The 23,898-nt window shown below is 48.5% G+C and overlaps 1 protein-coding gene across 8 annotated transcripts in view; it reads left to right on the top strand.

Annotated features, from left to right (window-relative positions):
- The window catches only part of RGS3 (regulator of G protein signaling 3), a 134,676-nt gene that overhangs the window by 74,039 nt on the left and 36,739 nt on the right, over positions 1-23,898 (top strand). For 6 of the 8 annotated variants that reach the window (XM_021927235.2, XM_021927237.2, XM_009188224.4 and 3 more), the window contains one exon: positions 2,277-2,399. In XM_021927235.2, coding sequence (XP_021782927.1) covers positions 2,277-2,399 — 123 coding nt within the window. Of the gene's footprint in view, positions 1-2,276; positions 2,400-6,800; positions 15,154-23,898 lie in introns of those variants that run through there. The other 2 variants (XM_009188226.4, XM_017949621.3) reach the window with 1 other exon arrangement.

Here is a 23,898-nt window from a genome sequence, read left to right on the forward strand (position 1 = left end):
TCTGTACATATTTAGTTCAGATGAATTTTTTTTTTTTTTGAGACAAGGTCTGCTCTGTCACCCAGGCTGGAGTGCAGTGGCACAATCATTGCTCACTGTAGCCTCAAGCTCCTGGGCTTCAGCAATCCTCCCACCTCAGCCTCCCAAGTAGCTGGGACTACAAGCGCACACCACCACACCCAACTAATTTTTTTTTTTTAACTTTTGTAGAGACTGGGTGTCACTGTGTTTCCCAGGCTTGTCTAGAACTCCTGGGCGCAAATGATCCCCCTGCCTTGGCCTCCCAAAATGCTGGTTTACGGATGGGAGCCACTGTGACCAGCCTATAATATTTTTTCAAATAATTTTCATCCTCTGTTGGTGGAATCCATGGATGTAGAACCCATGGATAGGGAGGGCTATATATTATTTCTTTAATTGTTTATTTGTATAAATAATAAATATTGTTGTATTTGCCCCTCACCTGAGAGCCCATGCTTAGTCTGTCTCATTTACCTCTTTATTTCCAATGCCTAGGACTGTCCCTAAGAGATAAATGTCTCATTTATCTCTTTATTTCCAATGCCTAGGACTATCCCTGTCACAGAGCAGGTGCTCAATAAATAGTTATTTTATTTTATTTTATTTTTCAAGGCTGAGTCTTGCTCTGTCACCCAGGCTGAGTCTGGCTTTGTCACCCAGGCTGGGGTACAGTGGTATGATCCTGGCTTACTGCAACCTCTACCTGCCAGGTTCAAGTGAGTCTCCTGCCTCAGCCTCCTGAGTAGCTGGGATTACAGGCGTGTGCCACCATGCCGGCGAATTTTTGTATTTTTAGTAGAGACGAGGTTTCACCATGTTGGCCAGGCTGTTCTTGAACACCTGACCTCATGATCCACCCACCTTGGCCTCCCAAAGTGCTGGGATTACAGGCATGGGCCACTGCGCCCAGTCAATAAATAGTTATTAAACAAATGAATTGCTGAATAGTAATACTAGTGACTGTTTGTTGAGGCCTGATTGTTGTCCTCCTTGCTTGCCCTCCTAGTAGCTCTGAAAGCCAAGTGATGCCATTATATCCCCATTTCACAGGCAGCTTGGGACTTTCCTGAGGTTGGCAGCTGGGAAGTGGCCCAGCTCGGATTCAAACCAGGCCTGTCCAACTGCAAAATGAGAAAGGGCTGGATAGAAACACTGTCTTTTTTTTTTTTTTTTTTTTTCTGTTCCAAGGGATCAGCTGATGCTCTTAGCTCCCTGGCTGAGTTCATCTAATCGTAGCCCTTTGGGGTTATAATCAAATTCCAGTGGAGGCAGACAGAGCTTGTAATCCCCTGATGAGAGTACCCGGTTGTGGATGGCAACCCTGGGCATGTACCACCATCCCTACCCCACCCCTAGCACACTCTGACTGCTTTAGGGGCAACTCTCTGGGTCCCTGAAGCTCCCTGGTGCTTGTGCCAAAGCTGACCTAGATTTCACCTCATCCCAGAAGTCCCTCCTGGCAACCAGAGCTTACCAAGGCCATTGCTTGCTAAGCACTATACGAGGCCTAGATGAAAAAGGCCTTTCTAGAAGGGGTTTATAGTTTAGTTGGGGAGAGGAGACTGTAGTACTTAACAAGGTTAAACAGTGAAGCGGGACCTAAATGTCAGCAGTGCCGGGGATGTTGCTGCCCTCGACTGAGCCGAACAGTCACTAATTAGACTGAGATCATGTGCTGGGCAGTGGGGCTGCAAAGGGCCACATCACCCTGCCCGTCAAAGACTTTCCAGAGGGCCCTGAGTTGCTATTTGGGTTCTATTGGTATGCCCGTCCAACCACCCGTTCAGCCTTGGCCTTGGGATCAGAGGAGAGCGCTGTGAGGGAGATGGGTTCTGTGAGCCAGGGGAGGTGGGGAGGGTTCCTGGCTCCACAGAGCATCAGCCCGAGGCCCTGGCCCTCTGGGCTCCCCACGTGCTCTCCCAGCTGCTGCTTTGTGCTGCCTGCCCCTAGGGGTGACCTCATCGGCTCTGTCCTGCAGCTCTTCACAGGCTTCTGCTGTGTTGGGAGCCACTGCCTCCCTCCCCTCCCCCAACCTGTGGGCCAACAGCTCGCCAGCTGGCCCTTGAACCCACTTCCCTGCGCCTCTGGCTGCCTCGATGTCACTGGGGATTAGTGTGCATTTGCGGCTTTTGGCGGACACTCCCCTCCCGCCTGCAGCCTCACCCTGTGGAGCACAGGGATGGGCTTGGGCCTGGGAGCCCCCTGAACCAGGGAGCAGCCCTGACTGTCCATTTCTCTATTTTCCCTGACGTCAGAAGGCAGAGTGCTTATTCACTTTGGAAGCGCACTCGCAGGAGCAGAAGAAGAGAGTGTGCTGGTGCCTGTCGGAGAACATCGCCAAGCAGCAACAGCTGGCAGCGTCACCCCCGGACAGCAAGGTAAGGGCCTTGACAGTGGCTGTGGCCTGACTGCCTTGTTTCCCCTCAGCCAGCCTGGACCCTTGAGCCTCTGCATTGAGCTGGGGGCCAGCCTGAGCTTCCAACTTGGCTCTGGGCAATGAGCTCTTGGCAAGCGGGGGCCTGTGCCCGAATGTCTCTCCCCCTTGGCATGTCATTGGGTCTGCTGAGTGGGTCTGACAGTGCTCACGTAGAACGACAGAGCCAAATTAAGCGTGGCCCATCAGTTCTGCACTCTGTTCTTCGGTTTGCCTATGGCAAGGTTTAATTTGGGCTGGCCTCCCTGATGCTGCCTGGCATGTGTTCACCTCTGCCATTGGGTAGCCTGTGCCCAGGGGCAGCACACTGGTGTTTAACATTGGCCCCAGGCGGATGTGATAGAGGGGATGTTTGCGGCAGAAGCTGTTGTATGCTGTATAGTTCCATGTGGGCCAGAGCCAAGTATAGCCGACTGCTGGAGGCTGGGGACTGGCTGGCAGGAGCATCAGGGAAGATTAGAGACTCCCAGGGGGAGGCTGTTCTGGGCCAGGCACTGCTCAGCCCATCCAGTGCCTGGGGAGAGGGGATAGAATAGGAGCTGGACCACACAGCCTTCCCCTTTGACACTCCGATGCCAGCCACAACATACAGTTATATTACCTCATTTGTGAGTCATTCGGGTCCCTTCTCTTGCTAAGAGTGCTGGGCATTTGGGAATTGGGTCTGGTTGGCTGCAAAAGTTGCTGAGGTGGTTGCTCTGCTGGATCTAGGGGAAGAGGAGAGATGAAAGAGAGCTGCAGCCTATGAACTTGCTGGCCTTTTTGCTTCTCCCTGGTGCGCTCAGGCCCCCATGCCATGGGCAGCAGGCCTATGCAGGGGCAGTGGGGGTCAGGCCTTCTGAGGCAGGAGGTGGGGAAGAGGCAGTTGGCAACCTCTTCTGAGGGCCAGTGGTGGACAGCAGCTCCCCAGCTATTCCCGAAAGGAGTGAGGGTCTGAGAATTACATCATCTTAGCTGTGAACGTTCTCTTGTTTTACACTAGCTAGTGGCAAGAATAACTTGGATGAGGGAAGACAGTAGGAAGAGCACGGACTTCTGAGCCACCCTCTACCACCAACTGGCAGTGGGAACTTGGGAAAGTCACTTTGCTGCTCTGTGCCTTGATGTCCCCACCAGTAAACTGGGACAATAATCCTTCCCTCAAAGTGTTGTTGTGAGAATGAAATGAGAGGGTGCATATACGGGCTATAGCACAGTGCCTGGTATGCAGTAGGCACTCGCTCAACCATAGCTGTGGGGAATGCATTGCCCCCTGCCCAGCCCCAGGTGGTTTGTTGCAACACTGGCTGGTTGCCACTGTCAGGTTCTTCTACTGAGCAGAAACCTGTCACCATGCCTATAGGTTGCCCTGCCCCACTGATCCTGGGTTGGTCACAGTCAGAATCCAGGCCACTCTTCTTCATTGGGGTGGCCCCTGGGACGTCGAATGGCTGAACCCATGCCCTCAGTTTGTTTTCCTTTGGGCTTGTGCCTCCTCTTCTCGGGGAAAGAGCTCTTTGTGCCTCACCATCAGAGTTTGCTGACTTTGGAGTGTGTTAGCAGCAGCCTTCTCAATACCTTGGAGAATCTCTCCATCTTCAGGTTCGGGAGGACAGAGGGTGACTGAAGGCAGGCTGTTTCTGGGTCAGACTCTGGTCCCTGAAGGGCTTTGGGCTTGGCTGGCTGACCCTGGAAGGGCCCGAGGGTTTGAGGCCTGGCTTCAGGGCCACACTAGGATGTATGGGAATCCTGGGCAGAGCAGTTTGGACACGTCTTCAAACCCAAACTCTTCAAATGCGTGTTCCATGGAGAAGCTGTGTGCTGGACAGGAGAAGGATGAAGGAGGGGGCCCGAGTGCTGGGACAGCCTCAGAATTATCTCCCAGGCCTAAGAACTGGGCCTGGCGCCACACTGGCACACCCCACTTGGGCCACCCTCCTCAGAAGCCCATGATATAACTGTCTTTTGTCAGGCAGGCCCTAGAGGTCTCACTGCTCAGCCTTCCCCATCCCTACCGCCAGCATGCACATGCAAAGAGTCTTAGCAACTTACTCCTTCTAGACACTTATGGAATGCTTCCTGAGAGGAATTCCAGTAAATATGATTCTCTCCAGCCCTAGGTAGTTCTAGCAGTGCTTTAGCAACCTTACTGACAGGGCCCACCTGGCTGTCCAGCTGGTCCACAGCATTGTCCACTTGTGCTCAGTTCCATCAGGTCCTGGCAGCCTCGGGCTGACCAGGAACCTCTTTACCAAGGGCTGGCCACTAAGGTCTCTGTCTCCAGGGCAGAAGAAGAAGGGCCAAGCAGAGCTCGGAGGCTGACTGCTTGCTCTTCAGGTGTAAGGGTCCTGCTGGACCGATTTGCTCTGAGATGGAGTGTCGCTCTGTCAGCCAGGCTGGGGTGCAGTGGTGCGATCTCAGGTCACTGCAACCTCTGCCTCCTGGGTTCAGGTGATTCTCGTGCCTCAGCCTCCTGAGTGGCTGGGACCCCAGGCACATGCCACCATGCCTGGCTAATTTTTGTATTTTTAGTAGAGATGGGGTTTCACCATGTTGGCCAGGCTGGTCTCGAACTCCTGACCTCAAGAGTAGCACACCTTTGAATGGCTTTTCTGTGTTCTTTCTTCTTTCTGCAGATGCTCCACCTTCTGCTGAACAAAGGAAAACACTGCCTAGACCCCCCCACCCTACCCCTGCCCCACCCAAATGCCTCTCAGGCAAAAGGGGGTTTGTAAGGCAACTCCCCAAACTTCCATGCTCCTTTCAATAGTGTCTGCTGACACCCAGATGTGGGGGCTTCTTTAAATATCTTAAGGAATGTAAAGCTCTTCCCAAATTCACAAAACATAGTAAGTGCAATTTACCTTAAAGATGAAATATATGCTTGTTGGGAAGGTGGAGGGAGTCAGGGGAAGATGGACTTAAAGAACAGTTGGGAGGTCACACCCTTGCTGTGGGACCTTCAGCAGCCGCTGACTGCTGTGGCCTCAGTAGTCCCATCTGGGCACTGGGCCCATGGCTCTTTCTGTCTCTCCAAGCCTTGTGATTTTCGTGAAAGCCGAGGGCCAGGGGCCATCTAGTCTCCATTTCTTGTAGAAATAAATGAACTACTTTCTCTCTTGTCTCAACTTCCTACTCCTGTTCATCACCCCCTCCTTCCTCTTCAGAGCTCTGCCCCTCTGTTGCTTCATTATCTGTAGCTGGGGGCCACCTACCTTTCTTCTTCTGCCTGGGAATTCTTGTACTAAACTCCCTGCATGGGGAACTGCTGCGAGACTTCTAATCTAGAATAACCCAGAGCCAGGCCCACCTGTGGCTATTCAGGTTCTAAGCTAGAAGGGAGAGGCAGTTATATATTCTTTTGATTATTCAAGCAAATATACATAATAAACGCCTTCTCAGTGCCAGATACTGGTTTAGATCCTTTGGGGTCACAGAGATGAATGAGACCTGGTCCCTGTCCCTGTGGAATTCTCCTAATAGGAGAGAGGTGAGGAGGGCACTGGAGTGGTGATCTAAGCATGAAAGCCATGCTTGCGGGTCCTAAGAAGGATCCAGTGGGGTCCTGGCTATCCAAGCATCATCTATGCCATGAGCCTCCTGCTCAGTACCCTTCATGTGCCTGGTGCTGCGCTGGGCTCCAGGAAGCCTTCTGAGAAGCATGGAAACCGAGCCCTTAGGATAAGGGCAGACACAGTGCAGTGGGGCCTGGCCCTGTTCTCAGGGCAGGTCCTGTGCTCCACTGGGGGGACACACAGAACAATTCATCACTCCCTTTCCTCAGGAGATCACAGTCTGGTGGCGGAGACAGACATGACAGATAGTTCAAAATAACGTAGTAAGCGATGTGACCTCAGGTGAGCCACTTAGCCTCTCTGAGACTCAGTTTTTGCATCAGTAAAGTGGATGGATTAAGAGGCTTCTTGTGAGGATTGAACTCAGGATGTGCTTTGCAAAGTGGCATGCAAGATGAACTCTGAACTAGCCGCTATCATTCTCACTGTCATGGTCTTAAAGTGCTGCCCATATGGGAAGATTCATCGGGCCCTTGTTCATTGAAGCTGCTGCTGGTGCTCGGAGCACATGTGACAACTGCTCCATGTCACTTCCTGGTAGACACCTGCCATATTCCAGGGGCCCAGGCAGGGAAACTGAGGCCTCCTTGTCTGCTCTGGCTCTAAGACTTCTCCCAGATGTGACCAGTGAGGTGCGTGCCACCTTGTCATCTCCACTGGGGCCACTAGAGACAGCCCTGGAGATGCCAGGGTGTGTGAGTGCATTAGAAAGGAGCAGAGGCAGGTCCTGCAGTCAGGCAGCCCGGCCTGAGTAGAAAGCGAGCTAATTCCAGTTCTGTCTGGTTCCACAGAAACTCCACCCTTTCGGCTCTCTCCAGCAGGAGATGGGGCCGGTCAACTCAACCAATGCCACCCAGGATAGAAGCTTTACCTCATCAGGACAGACTCTGATTGGCTGAGCAAACCCAAGGGCGGGACTCTGCTTCTGGCAACTTAACCCTTTCTTGGGCATCCCCTACCACACAGTAACCTCACCTCAACTGGACCCAAAACAGAGGACCAAGATGGTGGGCCTAGGGTCATCTGAAGGGAGTGGTCCCAAGGGTGCGTCAACAGAAGGACCACAGTGGTGTGAGAGGCCTTGTGGGCATGCAGAGACTGGCAGCAGAAAGCCCCAAGAGGAGAGGACTCAGAGGCTTCTTCCTTCCAAGGAGGAGGAGGAGGAGGACATTCCACATCTGGGCTTCCAGGGATGGCTCCTGGACCTGCCTTGGGGGCAGCAGGAGAGGTTGGGAGAAGTCACCCTGATGAAGAACAATGCCATGATCTGCTGCTGCCAGAGGACATCTCTGCCCATTCACTCATTTTCCACCTGTACACATTGGCTCATTCATTCGATGGATATGTCGGGTGCATCTACTTTATGCCAGGCTCTGTGCTAGGAGCTGGGTATACTGTGGAGAAAAAGTCGGATACCGTCTCGCTGTCATCAAGATTTCAGTCCAGCTGGGAGTGAGCACTAAATAAGTCAGCACCAACACACACATGCACACACGTGATGGCAAGCTGTGATCATCTATGAAGGAAAACACAGATTTCTTCAAGAGGGAATTGTACTTAGATTGCTGTGTGTGGGGGTGGAGATGGGGAAGGACATAACTTTTAAACCTAGACTTGTGGGCTGGAGAGGAAGGAGCCAGTCCTGGACTTGGGGAAGAGTGTTCCTGGTAGATGGAATAGCACGTGGAGAGTCCCTGAGATGGGAAGGAGCTTAGCGGGCTGGAGGAATGGCGAGCAGGCCAGTGTGGCTGGAGCTTAGTGAGGGGCAAGACACAGTGGGCGAGGGCCTGACTGTGCAGGGTTTGGTGGTTGATGTCTTGTTGATTTCATTCTAGATACACTGGGGAGCCATTGAAGGCTTTTGAGGAAGGGAGTTGCAGGTACATTTCTACAAGATCAGTTTACACATAGGAGGGACCCAAGTGGGTGTGAGATCAGTTAGAGGGCTCGTTCAGTTAACCAGGTGAGGTCTGTCCTGGTGGCTTGTGCTGGATGGTGGCTGGGGAGGTGGGTGCCTGAATGCCAGGCTCTGGAGGAGAAGAGATGACTCCCTGCCTCATCCCCCTGCCTACCCTCCTCCTCAATGGCCCCTCTCTCAGTGGATGTGAGTGAGGATTAGGACCTTCCTCACAGAGCCACCTTTTGGCCAGGCCTGGGTAGGGGGCCAATGCTGAGTTCTAGGAATGTTCCTGGAAGTTGGGAGCAGTGAGTGCTCGGCCTGGGCTAGGTGGGAGAGTTCACGGCTGCCCAGGCCTTAGCAGGGGCCGCTGTGCTGTCTTTCCGTCCTATGCTGAGCATTGTGATAGAAGCTGCCACACAGTGCCCTGGAAACTGACTTGGCTTGCTTTCTGTGGGGCTCCCAAGGGCCAGGGACTGGGCTGGAGGTGGCCTAGCAGCTCTAGTGGAGACTGTCCTGCCACAGGGCTGAAGGAAGACCAACCAAGGGGACAGCAGTATGAGCCCACCCCACTGACTGCCTGCTGCACGGCTCATGGGCAAAAGTGTATCAAGAGGATTAGAGTCACTTGCATAGGAAAAGAGGATCAGAGAGGCTGAGGGCTGGCTCAGGCCAGAGAGGCTGCCTGACCATGGACATTCTTCATGTTGTGTAAGACCTCAGCATCTTTAGAGAAAGGTTCTTGTGCCCCTGTGAGCTTGCTCAGCTGCTATGGCCACTTGAACCCCAAAAATAGTGGCCTAGAAGAGAATACACCCCTTACCTCCCACTTATCCTCCTCTCAACCTAGGAAAGATCAGACATATTGACTCAGCAGTCTAATAGGGGATGGGCTGGATCTGCCCGTGACCAGACCAATGCCCCCCACCCAGCAGGGGAGTAGAGGCTGCCTGGACTGGGACCAGTGATACACAGTATCTCTGTCTTCCAGGGCTCAGCCTGCCGGCCGGGGAATTGTGAGAGGCTGAGCAGCTGGGTCTGCACAGACAGCAAGCTGCACTTTGATTTCATTTGATTCCCTTACAAAATGACATAAGGGGAATGTGAGGCACAGGAGCCTCGCCTGTCTGGGAAGGCAGCAAGCTCGTCTCTCCTGGACCTGGTGACCTACCTGTGTCTACCAGACAGGTACAGAGGACAGAAGCTCTGGCCACAAAAAAATGGACAATCTGAATGCAGCACACAGCCCTGGGGACAGGACTTTTCACCCAGCCTGTCCTGACAAGCTGCTGAGTCGAGCAGATGCTCACATCAGGGTCCCAGGCCCAGCTGTTAGGGAAGCAGACATCAGTTCCTGGTGGGCCTTGGGCAGTGACTGTGGTGAGCCATAGCACCGTTGCTGCTCTGCCTCTCAAATCGATGGAACAATTAATTTGGCTCCACAGGCTCAAGAAGATGAAACATGACCTGATGGCCACTGCTGTCCAGCATCCCAGTCCATCCTAGCTGTCCAGGATGATGAACAAGCTATCGAAATTGCACTTGAGAGCTATAGTCACGGGAAGCATTGCCGAGCCCCTCCCTACTACATAAATCATGCTAAGAAGCACACAATGGCCTCTTTCCTGATGGGCCAATTGTCTTGGTTTGGTGTCTTAGGCCCAGGAGCTGGGAGGATGGGAGCACAACCATTTATTGTTGGAAAGACCATCTGTGCAACTTGAATACAAAGTTATTCTTTAGTTCACCACTCACCCCCGACTCTCTGATCCTATTTTCACGTTTGTTTGTTTGTTTGTTTGTTTAATGCCTCAGGCTCTGGGTCTTTTAAAACTCTTCATCTATCCTGTAAGCCGTCAGTCCTGGATCTCTGCTGACCTGGGTCTTTTGGCCATTTGGGAGTTGAGACATTGCAGACCTTTTGGAAATAATGACATTTATTTATATATGTCTTGTATTTTTATTCTTTATTTTTTCCCCATGAATTCTCCCACCAAAGTCCTCATTTGTCACACATGGCACCAAGGCACCAAGAGGGTTTTGCAAAGTGAAGATGCAGGCAGTTTTGCAATGTGGAAGGACTCCCCACAGCGAAAGCCCCACAGTGAGAGCCTGAACTTTGGAGACAGCAACTGGGGTCCCCAGGCATGATCTCCCCTCAGCTTCCCAGCAGCCTTGTTTTATGAGTGAAAGAGACCAAGGCTCTGAGAAGTTAGATGTTTTATCCTAGGTCACACAGCTGGCAAGGGCCAAGCTTGCCCTCAAGCCGAGGCCTTTGAATCTCATCTACCGCTCATTTCAGATAAAAAGGTTTGCCTTTTAGGGACAGAAGTAAGAGAAATCAATCATCTCCAGGAAGAGGCAAGAGAGGGATATCCGGCATGTCAGAAGCGGTGGCCCATCAAGCTGTAGAGGGGATGCTTTTAGGATAAATAAAATGAGATGCCTTAATTTCCACCCAGTGGAGAATAAACTTCCAGAATGCATTTTCCTGAGGGTGGCACAGGCTGAAAAGATCAATAGCTTCCCACAAGATTTGAAAAAAGACTAAAATGAGAGATCAGATTGAGCTCCTTAAGACAGGTTCTCTGGGAGCTCTGGAATGGGTAGCTTACACCCCTTCCCCTTTTGAATTTGGCATCAAAAGGATCAGCAGACAGAGTCCTGAAGTGCTTGGCAGTGATGGAATGTTGGCCAAAGGCAAAGAGGTATAACTTCAGGCTCAGGGTGGCTTGTGCCCAGCTTAAGTACTGGAAGGAGGCCTTTGACCTGAGACCAGCTGAGGGCAGGGAGAGAGCCTGCCCATGCTGAACCTGCCAGGTTTTGTGCCCAGGTTTTGCTAATTGACTGATTTAGACTCTCAGCCCTGAGTAACAGGGAATTGGATCTGATTTCAGCCATCTCCCCCAAGAGATGCAGACTCTTCTCCCTAAAAAGCTGTTTCCAGGCAGCCTCCAGCTCTCCTCCCCGTTCCCTGCTGCTGCCCTATTGGTGGACAGACTGCCTTCTTCGCTGTCTTGCTCTTGGTCTCAGCTGTCTTGCTATTGTTTTTTTTAGCTCCTGAAGAAGACAGTGCAACCTTACCCTCTATCCTGTCTTTGCCTTCTCTTCCCTGAAGACTTTCTCTCAATAGAGCCATCCATCCTCCAAACTGTTCCCAGATCCTTGGTTTTAAAGGTAGAATGATACCAGAAGGTAATCTGATGGGCTCTTACAAGAGGAGCCAGGCACAGGGCCAAGCTTTTCACCTACCCTATCTCATCTAATCCTCATGCAGACTTATGAGATGTGTTATCCCTGTTACACATTTACTCTCACTATGCCCAATTTAGAGATGAAGATGCTGAGTCTCAGAGAAGTTAAGAAACGTGCCCAAGGTCACACAGCTAGTGGGTGGCTAGGATTGAAACTTGGGCAGCCCAGCTCCAGAGCACCTGCTTTGGATTATTTAGCTATACAGCTTTCCTGTAAGTCCGGACCATCCAAGCTGGGAGGGCCAGGGAGGCTGGGCTGTTACACTCCTGCTTAAAGACCATTGTGGGAGGCCACTGTCTTCAGAATAAGGCTTGGCTTTCCAGGCTCTCCTTGGTAGCACTACACTCCTGCTTTGCACCTGGAGCCCAGCCACACCGCACTATTTCCCCTTCTCTAAACTCACTGTAGACATTCACAGTTAGGGTGTTTGATCTGCCTGATGTTGACTGCCCTGCTTGGCTGTCCCCGCCGGATGTAATCCTCAACCTTCGATGCTTAGTGGCTCCTCTGAGAACACCTTTCTCAGGCACGCATCAGGAGTCCTGACTTCCCCCTTCGTGGTTCCCAGAGTACTTTTTCTGCCTTAGCACAATTCATCGTTAGCACCTGGATGACTATGAGCTTCCTTCTTGGGAGCAAGTGGATGTTATATTTTATTTGTCTTTGGTTCTATTGTTGTTTGGTCCATAGTAGGTGCTCCGTAGAGGTAGGATTGAATTAGGCTGTCCAGTTCAACTCTCTTATATTCTAGAACTAGAGGAGGAAACAGGTGCAAAAAGAGAAATGACCTGGCCAGGATCATGAGAAAGGTTAGTATCAGAGCCAGGACCAGAGCTCAGGTCTCCTGATTCTTTGGATTCAGAGCTTCTTCTGTTGCACCTCAGCTTTGTGGAGACCAGAGCATGGATCTACACTTGGTTTATGAAGGTCTGACCAGTTTCACTTCAGGGTCATGGATACCACCGTGTTCCCACGCTGACGCTGGGGAATTCCCAGAGGGAAAGGAAACCCAGTTGGAGCTGCTGCTGTGGGTTGCGGAGCTTACCTCTCACCGGGCCCCTTGCTCGCAGAGAAAACCAGCGGGCGATTCTGAAAATCTTGCCTCGAGTCCTGATTTTGCTGGTACTTACCATGTGACCTTGAGTAAATTGCTTCACATCTCTGATCATCCGTTCCTTTACCAAGAAAAATGAGGGAGTTGAATTCAGATGGTCTCCAGGAGTCATCTGATTCCAGATTATCAGGATAAAACAATAAAGATGAGTATGATAAAGTAGCTACTCCCCTCAGAAAAGGTGGAGATCCTGGTCTAGGGGGAGAATTGGCTAGGTTCTTCATCACAGTCACTGTCTGGAGACACATAGGTGTTCCATAGAAACAGCTCCATGAGGGATTTCAGAGGGGAGAATGGGTAGACTGCAAAGCCTCGGTACTCTAATACCAGGCGAAAAGAAGAAAGGGAACAGGCATTTTAGTTTTCACATTGAAACAGAGTATATGTGTATGGCCCTATGCAAATGTTGTTCCTGGTGAATATTCATCATGTACTCATCACACATAGGTATATTTTAGACAGAAAGTGGTCCTCATCACAGACACCCAAATTATGAGCACATTACTGCCTCCTCTCCCCTAGAGGTGCCTCTTCCAGCCTCCCTCGTGGGAGGCCAGCACAAGACGGGCTCTCCAACCCTGTATCTTCCCATTCCCTCCTTCCTTTCTGCTCAGGTGGCTGGGCACACACACTGAACTCTATGTTTCAACTTCACGTATATATAGGTTGGTGCAAAAGTAATTGTGGTGTTTTCCATTAAAAGTAATGATGAGAACTGCAATTACTTTGGCACCAACCGAGTATGTATGCAAGTACATTCTTTAACCTTTCCAACTCCCAGTCCAATGCATCAGGCTAATTTCTGTGTGGAATTTGTGGTCACTGGTTTGCAGTCCTTTCATTTCTGGTGTGGTCAGAAGTCTCCTTCAGACTCTTCCCCATAAGTTGCCATTGACTTTTTCATTACCTTTAGTACCTACCCACTTCTGCTGGGATAACCCTACCCAAGATAAATTTTCAAGAAAATTGTCCTAAATGTTAGTGGGTTTCTGTTTTGGTTTAAGTCTATTATTGCAATATGGTTTTCTACTCTTTCTACTTGATGGAAGACTATTAAGGGTTAAGTAGGCTGGCCTAGGAAGCTGACCACCATTTATAACATACTTTTGAGTGCGAAAATGCATTCAGAGGCCTATAATCAATACTCAGGTGGACTTTGGGAATATAACATTTATTTTATGAGTGACTAGAATATTGGTAGAACCCTAGAAACTTTGAACATGGAGCTGGAAAACCTCCTCCCTCCCTCACTGAGATCAATTGATTAACAAGCTAGACTGTAGAAACCAAGTGAAAGAGGCAGAAACTTGGCCAAGGGCATGTAGTTGGTGACTTCTGAAGATTCTGCTGGGCTGGGGGTGGAGGAGGGGCACAGATGGTCTCAGAGTTGTCTCACTCAGCAACTCACTGTGTTGGCCTTAGGAAATACAAGTCACCATGTTGGGCTGTAATGGAAATAGTGAGAAAGCAGCTCAGCTAATGGTGTGGGGAGAGGTTGTCTAGTCCTCTGGCTTGTCTGTAAATTCCTGGCGTGTGCTTGCTGGAGCAGAATGAATGGGGCTGCTGTGTTTTACCTGCAGCTAGGAGCATGGCTGGACTGGTGGAGACGCTCCCTGAGGTCTGTTCTAAAAATAGCAGTGGGAATGGAGCTGAGGGGAAGAGGAGGGGGCTCCTTCAGGAGCTGGGTGGGGAGACCTCACCCCCTTCCTCTTCCTGCCAGGCCCGATGTGCGGAAGTCCCATGGAGTCACATAATTCCATCTGGGAGGGTCCTGGAGCCATCAGCTCTCACACCCCCTCCTCATACAGGTGAGGAGGCCCTGGAGGCCCGGAGAGCAGAAAGCACTGGCTGGTGGCAAGCAAACCCAGGGAGAAGGGCCCAGTTGGCAGGCCGTTTTTCCCTGGCTGTTTCAGCACAGTGGCTGCAGGCCTTGTGAGGTTTGCTGTCACCGCCTTTGGGCGCACAGAGCCTGGGAACTCCTGGGACCGGATGTGGTCAGGCTTCCTGAGAGTCGCCTGGCAGGCGAGGAGTCCCCGGCTAGCCCATCCTGAGCCCTGACCTCAGCCAGCCGACTGTCCAGTGCCACACCTCCTCTTGCTGGTGTCCCCTCCCTTGCTGACTTGTCCTCCTTTCTTTGGACTGTCTGCAGGGAGGAAGGACAAGGACCAGCCTAGATCTGGCCTGCAGGACAGAGGCCTTAGTAGCTCAGGATCTTTCCCTGCCCCTCCCCAGGAACAGAGGCAGCTGAGGTGGTAGCAGACTCCTACAGGTTTAGAGACAGACAGGCCAGGGTTCAAATCCTAGCTCTTCCTCTCACTAGCCGTGGGATTACTGGTGGGTCACAGAACATCTGTAAAATGAGACAAGAACACTGATTTCACTGCGGTCTTATGAAGATCAAAGGGGATCTGTCGTAATGCCTGGCATGCAGTAGGTACTTAATAGTAGCTCTTGTTGCAAAACCAAGCCATGAACATGTATCTGACTTTCTATAACCCCCTTCCTTGGGGCCTCCACTCATGGGGCATGGGAAGTTGTTTTTTTCTTTGTTTGTTTGTTTTAATGCAGTTGACTTTTGTTGTTGTTGTTGTTGTGTTGTAGCAAAAGTAATCCATGTGATTGATGTTTATTATGAAGAAAACATTTAATACAGATGAACCAAGAACAGGGAATGAAGTTCATCCTTAATCCCAGCACCCAGAGATAAACCACTGTTAACATTTTGGAATGTGTCCTGTCAGGCATTCGTTTATACATACATATATCTTATTTGCAAATTGGGGTTACTGGTGCAATTTTCTAACCTGCTTTTTCTCCCCCATTTAACAGCGTAGTGTATCCATGTTTCCATTTCAATAAATATTCTTCTACAACATCATTTTTAGTGCCTGTGGAGTATTTCATTGTGTAGATGAAACATGCTTTATTTAAGTAATCTTCAGTTGTTTATCATTCAGGTTGCTTGCAATTTTTCTTTGTTACAAAAACCTCAGATGAAAGTCCTTGTACAGGAGGCTGAGGTGGGAGGATGGCTTGAGCCTGAGTTCGAGGTTACAGTGAGCTATGATTACACCACTGCACTCCAGCAGTGAGACCCTGTCTCTGAATGAAAAAAAAAAAAAAATCCTCTTAGGTGTATCTTGGCATCCCCAGCATCCAGCTCAACACCTAGTACACATTTGACTCTAAATAAATATTTGTTGGGTGCAGTGGCTCATGCCTGTAATCCCACCACTTTGGGAGACCAAGGTGGGTGGATCACTGAGGTCAGGAGTTCGAGACCAGCCTAGCCAACTTGGTGAAACACTGTCTCTACCAAAAAATACAAAAATTAGCCAGGCATGGTGGTGCATGCCTGTAGTCCCAGCTACTGGGGAGGCTGAGGTGGGAGAATCACTTGAACTTGGGATGTGTAGGTTGCAGTGAGCCGAGATTGTGCCACTGCGTTCCAGCCTGGGCAACAGAGTGAAACTTCATTTCAAAAAGGAACTAAATAAACAAATATTTGTTGAATGAATGAATGTTTTGTTAAAATAAACGCCCTTTAGTAGAGTTTTGGGTCAAAGGTTATATATTTATAAAATAGATTATTGATCCTATTGCCAAATTACCCTGCAGAAAGGTTGTACTGATTTCTAATCTCATCTAGATTGACCAGCTCATCCTGCTTTGCCTGGGATTTTCCCTTTTTAGCACTGAAAATCTTGTCAAATCAAGCAAACTGAGATAGTCTGGATAAGAAAATGTTTATTCCCCCTCATCATTACCAACGCGGTATATTGTTACATTTTTTAATAGGTTCTTTTTTTCATTATTAGAGATGTTGAGCATTTATTTATATGCCTTCTAGTCACTTGTGTTGCCTCTTTTGGGAATAGCCTGTGCAAGTCTTTTGCTCATTTTTCTATTGGGACTTTTATAGTTTAATTATTAATTCACAAAGAGCTCTTTCTATAATAAGGATATTTGTATGTTAGCCTTTTATTTTTATAATTTCTTTAAACTACAGATGTTTCTGACTTATTAGTCATATCTATAATTTGTTTTAGAGTAGTTTTATTGAGATTTAATTCAAATGCCATACAATTCACCCATTTAAAGTACACAATTCAATAATTTTTTGTGTATTCACACACTTGTGTAACCACAACCACAATCAATTTTAGAACATTTTCATTATCTCAAAAAGAAATCATACTACTTAGCTATCATCCATTAATTTCCCCATCTCCTCCAACCCGAAGCAACCATTAGTTTATACTTTTCATCTCTGTAGATTTGCCTATATTGGACATTTCATATAAAGGGAATTATATAATATTTGGACTTTTGTGACTGGCTTCTTTCATATAGTGTAATGTTTTCAGGATCATCCATGTTGTAGCATGTATCAGCACCTAATTCCTTTTCATGGCTGAATGATACTCTGTTGTATGGAATATCACATTTTGTTTAATCGTTCATCAGTTGATGGATATTTTGGGTTGTTTACACCTTTTGGCTATTCTGTATAATGCTGCCATACATATCTCTGTGCAAGTTTTTTTGTATGGACATATATTTTTATTACTCTTACGTGTATACCTAGGAGTGGAATTGCTGGGCCAAATGGTAACTAATGTTTAACTTTTTGAGAAACTACCAGACTGTTTTCCAAAGTGGCTGTACTGCTGGGCACGGTGGCTCAAGTCTGTAATCCCAGCACTTTGGGAGGCTGAGGCGGGCCGATCCAGAGTCCAGAGTTCAAGACCAGCCTGGGCAACATGGTGAAAACCTGTCTCTACTAAAAATATGTGTGTATATATATATAAAAGCTGGTGTGGTGGCAGGCACCTGTAGTCCCAGTTACCATAATGTATTTAGTGTATTGATGCATGATTAGATTGTTTCTAATGTTTTGATATTCTGAGCAATGTTGCAGTAAGTATCTTGCTGTGCTTTTCTGTTAGGAGTGTGGCACACACTGCCGAAGTGCTCTAAAAATGCTTTCCTTCTGTTTACACATGTCATCTCCCCAACAGTATTGTTCTTATCCCATTTTTAAATTGAGAAACCAAAGGAACAGAGGTTAAGTACATGTACAATTTGCATTCCTACTCACAGTGAATGAGAGTTCACCCTACGTAAAATGGAATGTTAAATTGCTTTTAATTCTTTGTTGGTACAAGAAGTGAAACTTTATATTTAATCTTAATTTACATTTATTTCATTATTAGTGAGGTTGAGATTCATTTTATTTTATTTTTTGAGATGGAGTCTTGCTCTGTCACAGAGGCTGGAGTGTGGTGGCGCCATCTCGGCTCACTGCGACCTCCACCTTCTGGGTTCAAGCGATTCTCCTGCCTCAGACTCCTGAGTAACTGGGATTACAGGCGCATGCCACCATACCCAGCTACATTTTTGTATTTTTAGTAGAGATGGAGTTTCACCATGTTGGCCAGGCTGGTCTTGAACTTCTGACCTCAAGTGATCCACCCACCTCAGCCTCCCAAAGTGCTGGAATTATAGGCATGAGCCACTGCGCCCAGCCTCTTTTTATATTGATCAGTCACCTATATTTCTGCTTTGGCCTGTCAGTTCATGTCATTTGCCCAGTTTTTGACTGAGGCATTATCTCATTTGTAAGAGCTCTTTATGTGGTTAGAATATTAACCATGTGCTTATTATATGGGTTATAATTATTTTTCTAGTTTGTCATTTACCTTCTAACTTTATAGTATCTTTTATCATTTAGAAGTAAACTTTTTTTGTAATCAAGTTTTTTTGGGGGGGTTGGGAGCACCTATATTTTCTAAGGTCTTTCCTACCCCTAGATTATGAGAAATATTCATCTAAATTTTATTCAGGTACTTTTATTCTTTTATTTTTTGCATTTATATTTTAAATTCATCTGCAATTAATTTAGTGCCTGGTGTCAGATGGAACTCTTATTAGTTTTTTCCCCCAAATGGTTTGGCCAGTATTTCCAACCCAATTTTTTTGAATTGTCTTTCCTTTCTTCACTTATCATAGACCAAATTTCCACATATGGGTGGTTTGGCTTCTAAGCTCTCTCATCTCCCTCATTGATCTGTCTATTCCTACATCAGGTTAGACTTAATGACTTTAGCTTCAGAATATGGTTTAGTAGTAAACATCCCAAGGCCAACCCCTATTATTCTTCTGCAAAATTTCCTTTGGAGTTATACACCCTAATTCTAGTCTGCTAGTGGCTTTACCGTTACCTTTGTCACAAACATATTTCAACATCAGGAATGACACCAGATCCATAGTAGCCTGTCCTCATGGCCTCTAACCCATAATGATCATGTGGGCTGGACTATACTTCTCTGCTTTCCTCCATACCTCCTAGGTATTGTTCTAATTATCTGGAATTTCAGTTTCCGGTTGTGGTGCAATCTCAGCTCCTGCAACCTCCACCTCTCAGGTTCAAGTGATTTTCCTGCCTCAGCCTTCTGAGTAGCTGGGATTACAGGCGCCTGCCACTACACCCAGCTAATTTTTGTATTTTTAGTAGACAGGGTTTTATCCTCTTGGTCAGGCTGGTCTCAAACTCCTGACCTCGTGATCTGCCTGCCTTGGCCTCCCAAAGTGCTAGGATTACAGGTGTAAGCCACCGTGCCCGGCTGGTTGTGACTATTTTTAAACATTAGCACTATTCTGTTTTGAGAATCATTTACTTAAAATTGCACTTTTAGTTATCAGTAGTTAAGGCTCTAAATGTTTCTGTTTTCATGGCTTGCCTCTGTCTCTCACATACCACATCATCTCATTCTTGACTTCTCGATTTTAATTCACTTTTGTCTGTAGAGCTTTCTTGAGTAATTTTTCCAGAAAGGGTCTGTGGGTGGTATCCTTTCTTATCCCGGTAAGCCTGAAAATATTTGTCCTCATGTTTGAGTCATAGTTTGCTTGAATAGAAATTTCTGAGTGAATCGTCCTTCTCTCCCAGAAGCCTGAGAGCAGTGTTCCATGGTTTCCCCAGTATTTAGTGTTTTAAGAGCAGTTTTTCCTTGATTTTCTAAAATTTATTTATGGAAACAGCCAGGATTCCTCTTTCCAATCTTTGGAATTCAGAAATTTCCCTAGATTATTTCTAGTTGTTTGTTTTCTTTTGGCAATTTTTCCTGGTCCTAACTAGGTAAGTCCTTTCAGTCTGAAGACTCAAGTCTTCCTTTAGTTCAGGGAAATTTTCTATTAATTTAGGAATGGTTTCTATTCTATGTATTCAATCTCCTCTTTCTGGACTTCCTACTACAAATAATAATAATAATAATAATAATAATAATAATAATGGTGCCTAACATTAAAGCATGCTTTCTTTCTGTGATAATGTATAATCTTCCCAGCACAATTGTTATTATCCCCATTTCATAGATGAGAAAACAAAGGAAAAGAGAGATTGAGCAGATTATACAAGGTCTCCTAGTTAGGAGGTGCAGGCCAGGTTCTAATCCCGAGCACCTGGCTCCAGAGCCCGTGTCTTTAGCTGCTATACTATACTCCCTGCCTGTTGGGTCCCAACCCCAGAGCCCACCCTGCCCTTCCCCTCAGTACTCTCCAGTGACAATGTTGAGTATCAACAGGCAGGGACTCTGTAATCAGTGGGGAAAGCTTGGGGATGCTAGGATGATGGATCTGAAACAGACTGGGCTACTGAGGCCAGAGACGGGCAGGGATTGTCAGAGGTTCTCCGGTGAATTTAGAGTTGGGACTCTTCCCCTCCCTTCTCTTCCCTTGGTGTCAGCCACCCTCTTCAGGCCTCCTCTTTGTCCCTGGGACTGCTGCATTGCTTCTTGTGGGTCTCCCTCTTCCTACTCCTGTTCATGTAGTCACCACTGTCAACAGCAGCCACGATGACTCTTCTTATAGAACACACGTGGTCACCTTCACGCTGCTGAGTGTTTGTTGAATGACTGTGTGAGTGAGCAAAGAAGTTTACAGTGCCTAATGTGCATCAAACACTGTGCTAAGTACTGGCAATGCAGTATGCATAAGTGACAAAAACCCAACTCAGATTAGCTTCTAGCAGTAAATGGAATTTACTGGATTAGGAGGGATAGCCTTCAGGCCTAGTTGGATTCAGACCCTTGAGCAATGTCACTGAGAACTGGCCTCAGCCTCTTCATCTCTTGGTTCTATTTACTTAGGTGTTAGCTCACTCCCTTAGTGGTAGCAGTGCTGCTGCCAGAAGGGGCAGGGTTATGGCCATGGCCTTGGAGTTGGACTCCCTCAATCATTTCATCAAAGTCCCTGGGCCTGAGCCTCATTGGCCCAAGTAGGATCACAAGCCCATCCCAGCCACTGAGGACAGTGGGATGGGTTAAACTAATGGACTGAGTCCTGGGTCATATGCCTTTCCTTGGAGCAGGAGTTGGGTCGGTTCCTTGTGAATCACCTGGCTTGAGAATGAGAGAGGGAAGGTTAGTTCCTCAAGTAAATGGGGTCTGGTTAGGCAGATCTCAGATGTCCTCTACTTCCTGGCTCATCAACCAGCATGGTCCTCACCCGACAGAGCTGACAGTCTAGTGTGGGGCCAGGGCACCAGTCATGAACAGCATATAATAAATCGATGACAGTGGTGACAAAGAGCCTAATGAGAGCGCCTACTGGGAGGACCTGGGGAGAGTTTCTGAGGCAGGGGAGGCTTGGGATGTAAGGATTGTTCTAGGTGGGGACCCTAACGCAGGCCAGCATAGGCGGGAAGACAAGGAAGGAGAACAGAGCCTGAGATGAAGCTGGAGGTGTGTTCAGGATCAGACAGCGCTGGTCTTGAGAAGCTGTAGGAAGAAGTGTGACTTTATCCTGAGCGCAGGTATTGATGGGTGTTGCTGATGCTGGCCTTATAGGGGAGAATGGTGAGGAGGAAGGCAAGGTGAGAGGCAGGGGGCAGTATGGAGCTATTACCCTCGGCCAGGGAGAACTGATGGCGTCTCGGACTAGGGCGGAGGCACCAGGGATTGAGAGAGGTGAGAGATCCACAGGATGTATAGCAGAAGGGGTCTGCAAAATTCTATGATTAATTTCATGGGGAATGTTTGGGAGAAGAATGGTGCTCAAAAGTCTAGCTGAGGCCAGGCGCAGTGGCTCACGCATCTAATCTCAGCACTTTGGGAGGTCTAGGCAGGTGGATCACTTGAGGTCAGGAGTTCGAGACCAGCCTGGCCAACATGATGAAACCCTGTCTCTACTAAAAATACAAAAAATTAACCGGGCATGGTGACAGATGCCTGTAATCCCAGCTACTTGGGAGGTTGAGGCAGGAGAATTGCTTGAACCCAGGAGGCGAAGGTTGCAGTGAGCTGAGATTGTGCCATTGCACTCTAGCTTGGGCAACAAGAGTGAAACTCCGTCCTAAAAAAAAAAAATAATAAGTCTAGCTCAGGGAAACAGTTGGTGCCATTCTCTGAGTTGGGAGCAGTGGAGGAGGAGTGGTTTGGGTGGCAGGATTGAGTCCTACTGTATATGTAAGTATCATGATAGGGTCTGAGTTAGTGAGTTCTCGTGAAACAAAGCCATTTAAATCAGGACTCCTTAAGCTACCTATGGTGAGGGACTTTGACATTTTGTAGCATCACACTGCATGTGATTTATTATGCTGGCTTGAGAACACCTGAGCCAGCTTATGCCCTATTCAGTGAGACCAGTCCACTCATCTCATGCTTGGACGTAGCAATGTCAAGTCAAAGGTCTTTAAACACACTCAGTCTTGCTACCTATCTCACTGCAGACTGGTAACAAGCAGCCTGTGAACCCATATGGTTCTGCAGAACACATTTTGAGTGGACTGATCTAGTTCAACCCCAGTGCATTTTAGAGACAGGGAAACTGAGGCTTGAAGGTGGTGGGGGGGATTGGCCTTGCCCCAGGGTTCACAGAAGGCAGCAGCAAAGTTAGCATTTCGGTCTTTCCCCCACTGACCCTTTGTTTTGATGGCTTGGGCTCAACCCCAACAGTCCAGGCAGTGGGTGGACCCAGGGGAGTGTGTGGAGAACTGTTTCCAGCAACCAAGGTCACAGGCCTGGTCTCCCCGTAGCTGAGTCAGTGGCTTTGTGCTGAACACTTCCCAGGAACATGGGCTGACAGGACACAGCCTGGCCCTGGAGCTGGCACAAGCACAGTGGGTCGAGGATTGCTCCCAAAACCCCGAAGTCTCCGGCCAGCATGTGGCTGGTTGGACTGGAGCCAGGAAGGGAGACAGTCATGGCTCCCAGCCATCCTGAGCTGCTACAGCTGCCCAAGGTCAGACTGATACTGCTGAGGTGACTGCAAAGCGTGCCCCAGGATGGAGGCAGAATCCAGCCAGCAGCAGGCCTCGGGGCTAGCTCTGTAGGGGGACATTTGGTCTCCTGGCTTTTGCTGCATGTGGGCTTCTCCTTGCTGGGTTGGGAGCCACCATTTCCGTTAGCAGGTTGGGAATCGTCCATTGCTGCCTCAAGTTGCTGAGGAAGAGGCAGATATCAAGGGGGAGACAGTTGGGGAATAAGAGATTAGGGGCAGAATATACAGTTAAGAGCATGGGCCTGGGAGCCATGCTGCCTGCTGGGCTTCCGCCTTGTAACTTTTCTATACCTCAGTTTCCTGATCTGTAAGCTGGGCATGATGAGAATAGCCTGTTTATCAAAAAATGGAAATGATTCTCAGCTGTTAGAACACACCAGGCCCTCATCTGTTAGCCCCTCAACAGGTGTTACCACATTTAATTTTACTATTTACATTAACCGTCTCAAGGTGAATTCTGTCTTTTCACAGATGATAGCAACAATGACATCATAGCAATAACAATGATGGCTCTTATTTATTGAGCACTTACTGTGTACCAGGCATTCCACATATACCATGTCATCTAGTCCTCCTCCGGGTCCAGTAAGGCCCATTTTACAGATGAGGAAACTGAGACTCAGAGATAGTAAAGGGCCTTGCCCAGGATGATTCACACTCAGATTGTTTAGACTCCAAAGACTGTGCTCTCTCTAAATTCCACTGGCTGAGCTGATTCCTTTAGTGAGAGGGCCTGGAGGGGCATGGGACTGTCCATGGGAGGGGAGGAGTAGGGCTAGGGCCACTGGACACCCACTTCCTGGTCTCATTTTAGAGATGGAGGACTGAGGTCAGGAAGGGGAAGGGGCTTACCCTGGGTTCTGCAGGCCACAAGCCACAGCTCCCTGTGAACCTGAACCTGAGGATACCTGCTCTGTCTTACCCCACCCCACCACTTGTGGCGGGTGCCCCAGAACAAGGCCCGTGCCACTAGGAAGAGCAAGACCTACACCAAGCAAGCAGTAGGAGAATGTGTCCCTTGCCTGGGTGCTAGGGTCCTAGAGTCCAAAACATGGCAAGGCAGCCCCCGCCTGCAGCATCAGTGGCTTCATCTGCCATGACCGCCTCCAAGTTCCATCCCATGGGTGGGCTGCTCTGGCCAGCTCTGTAGCCTTAGTTCCTAGTACTGGCTCCAGCACAGAGCAGGGATTCAGTGGTTATTGAAATAACTAATTAACGTTTCTTGGCCTATTCTGCAGTGGGAGGGCCTTTTTGCATAGAATCTCTAGACCCCCAAACCAGGGCTGTGAGCCCCAGGAAGTAAAAGCTCAGAACTTTCTAAGCGAGTTAGCAGATTCAAAGC

The sequence above is a fragment of the Papio anubis genome, chromosome 13, assembly GCF_008728515.1.
Source record: "Papio anubis isolate 15944 chromosome 13, Panubis1.0, whole genome shotgun sequence".
NCBI lineage: Eukaryota > Metazoa > Chordata > Mammalia > Primates > Cercopithecidae > Papio > Papio anubis.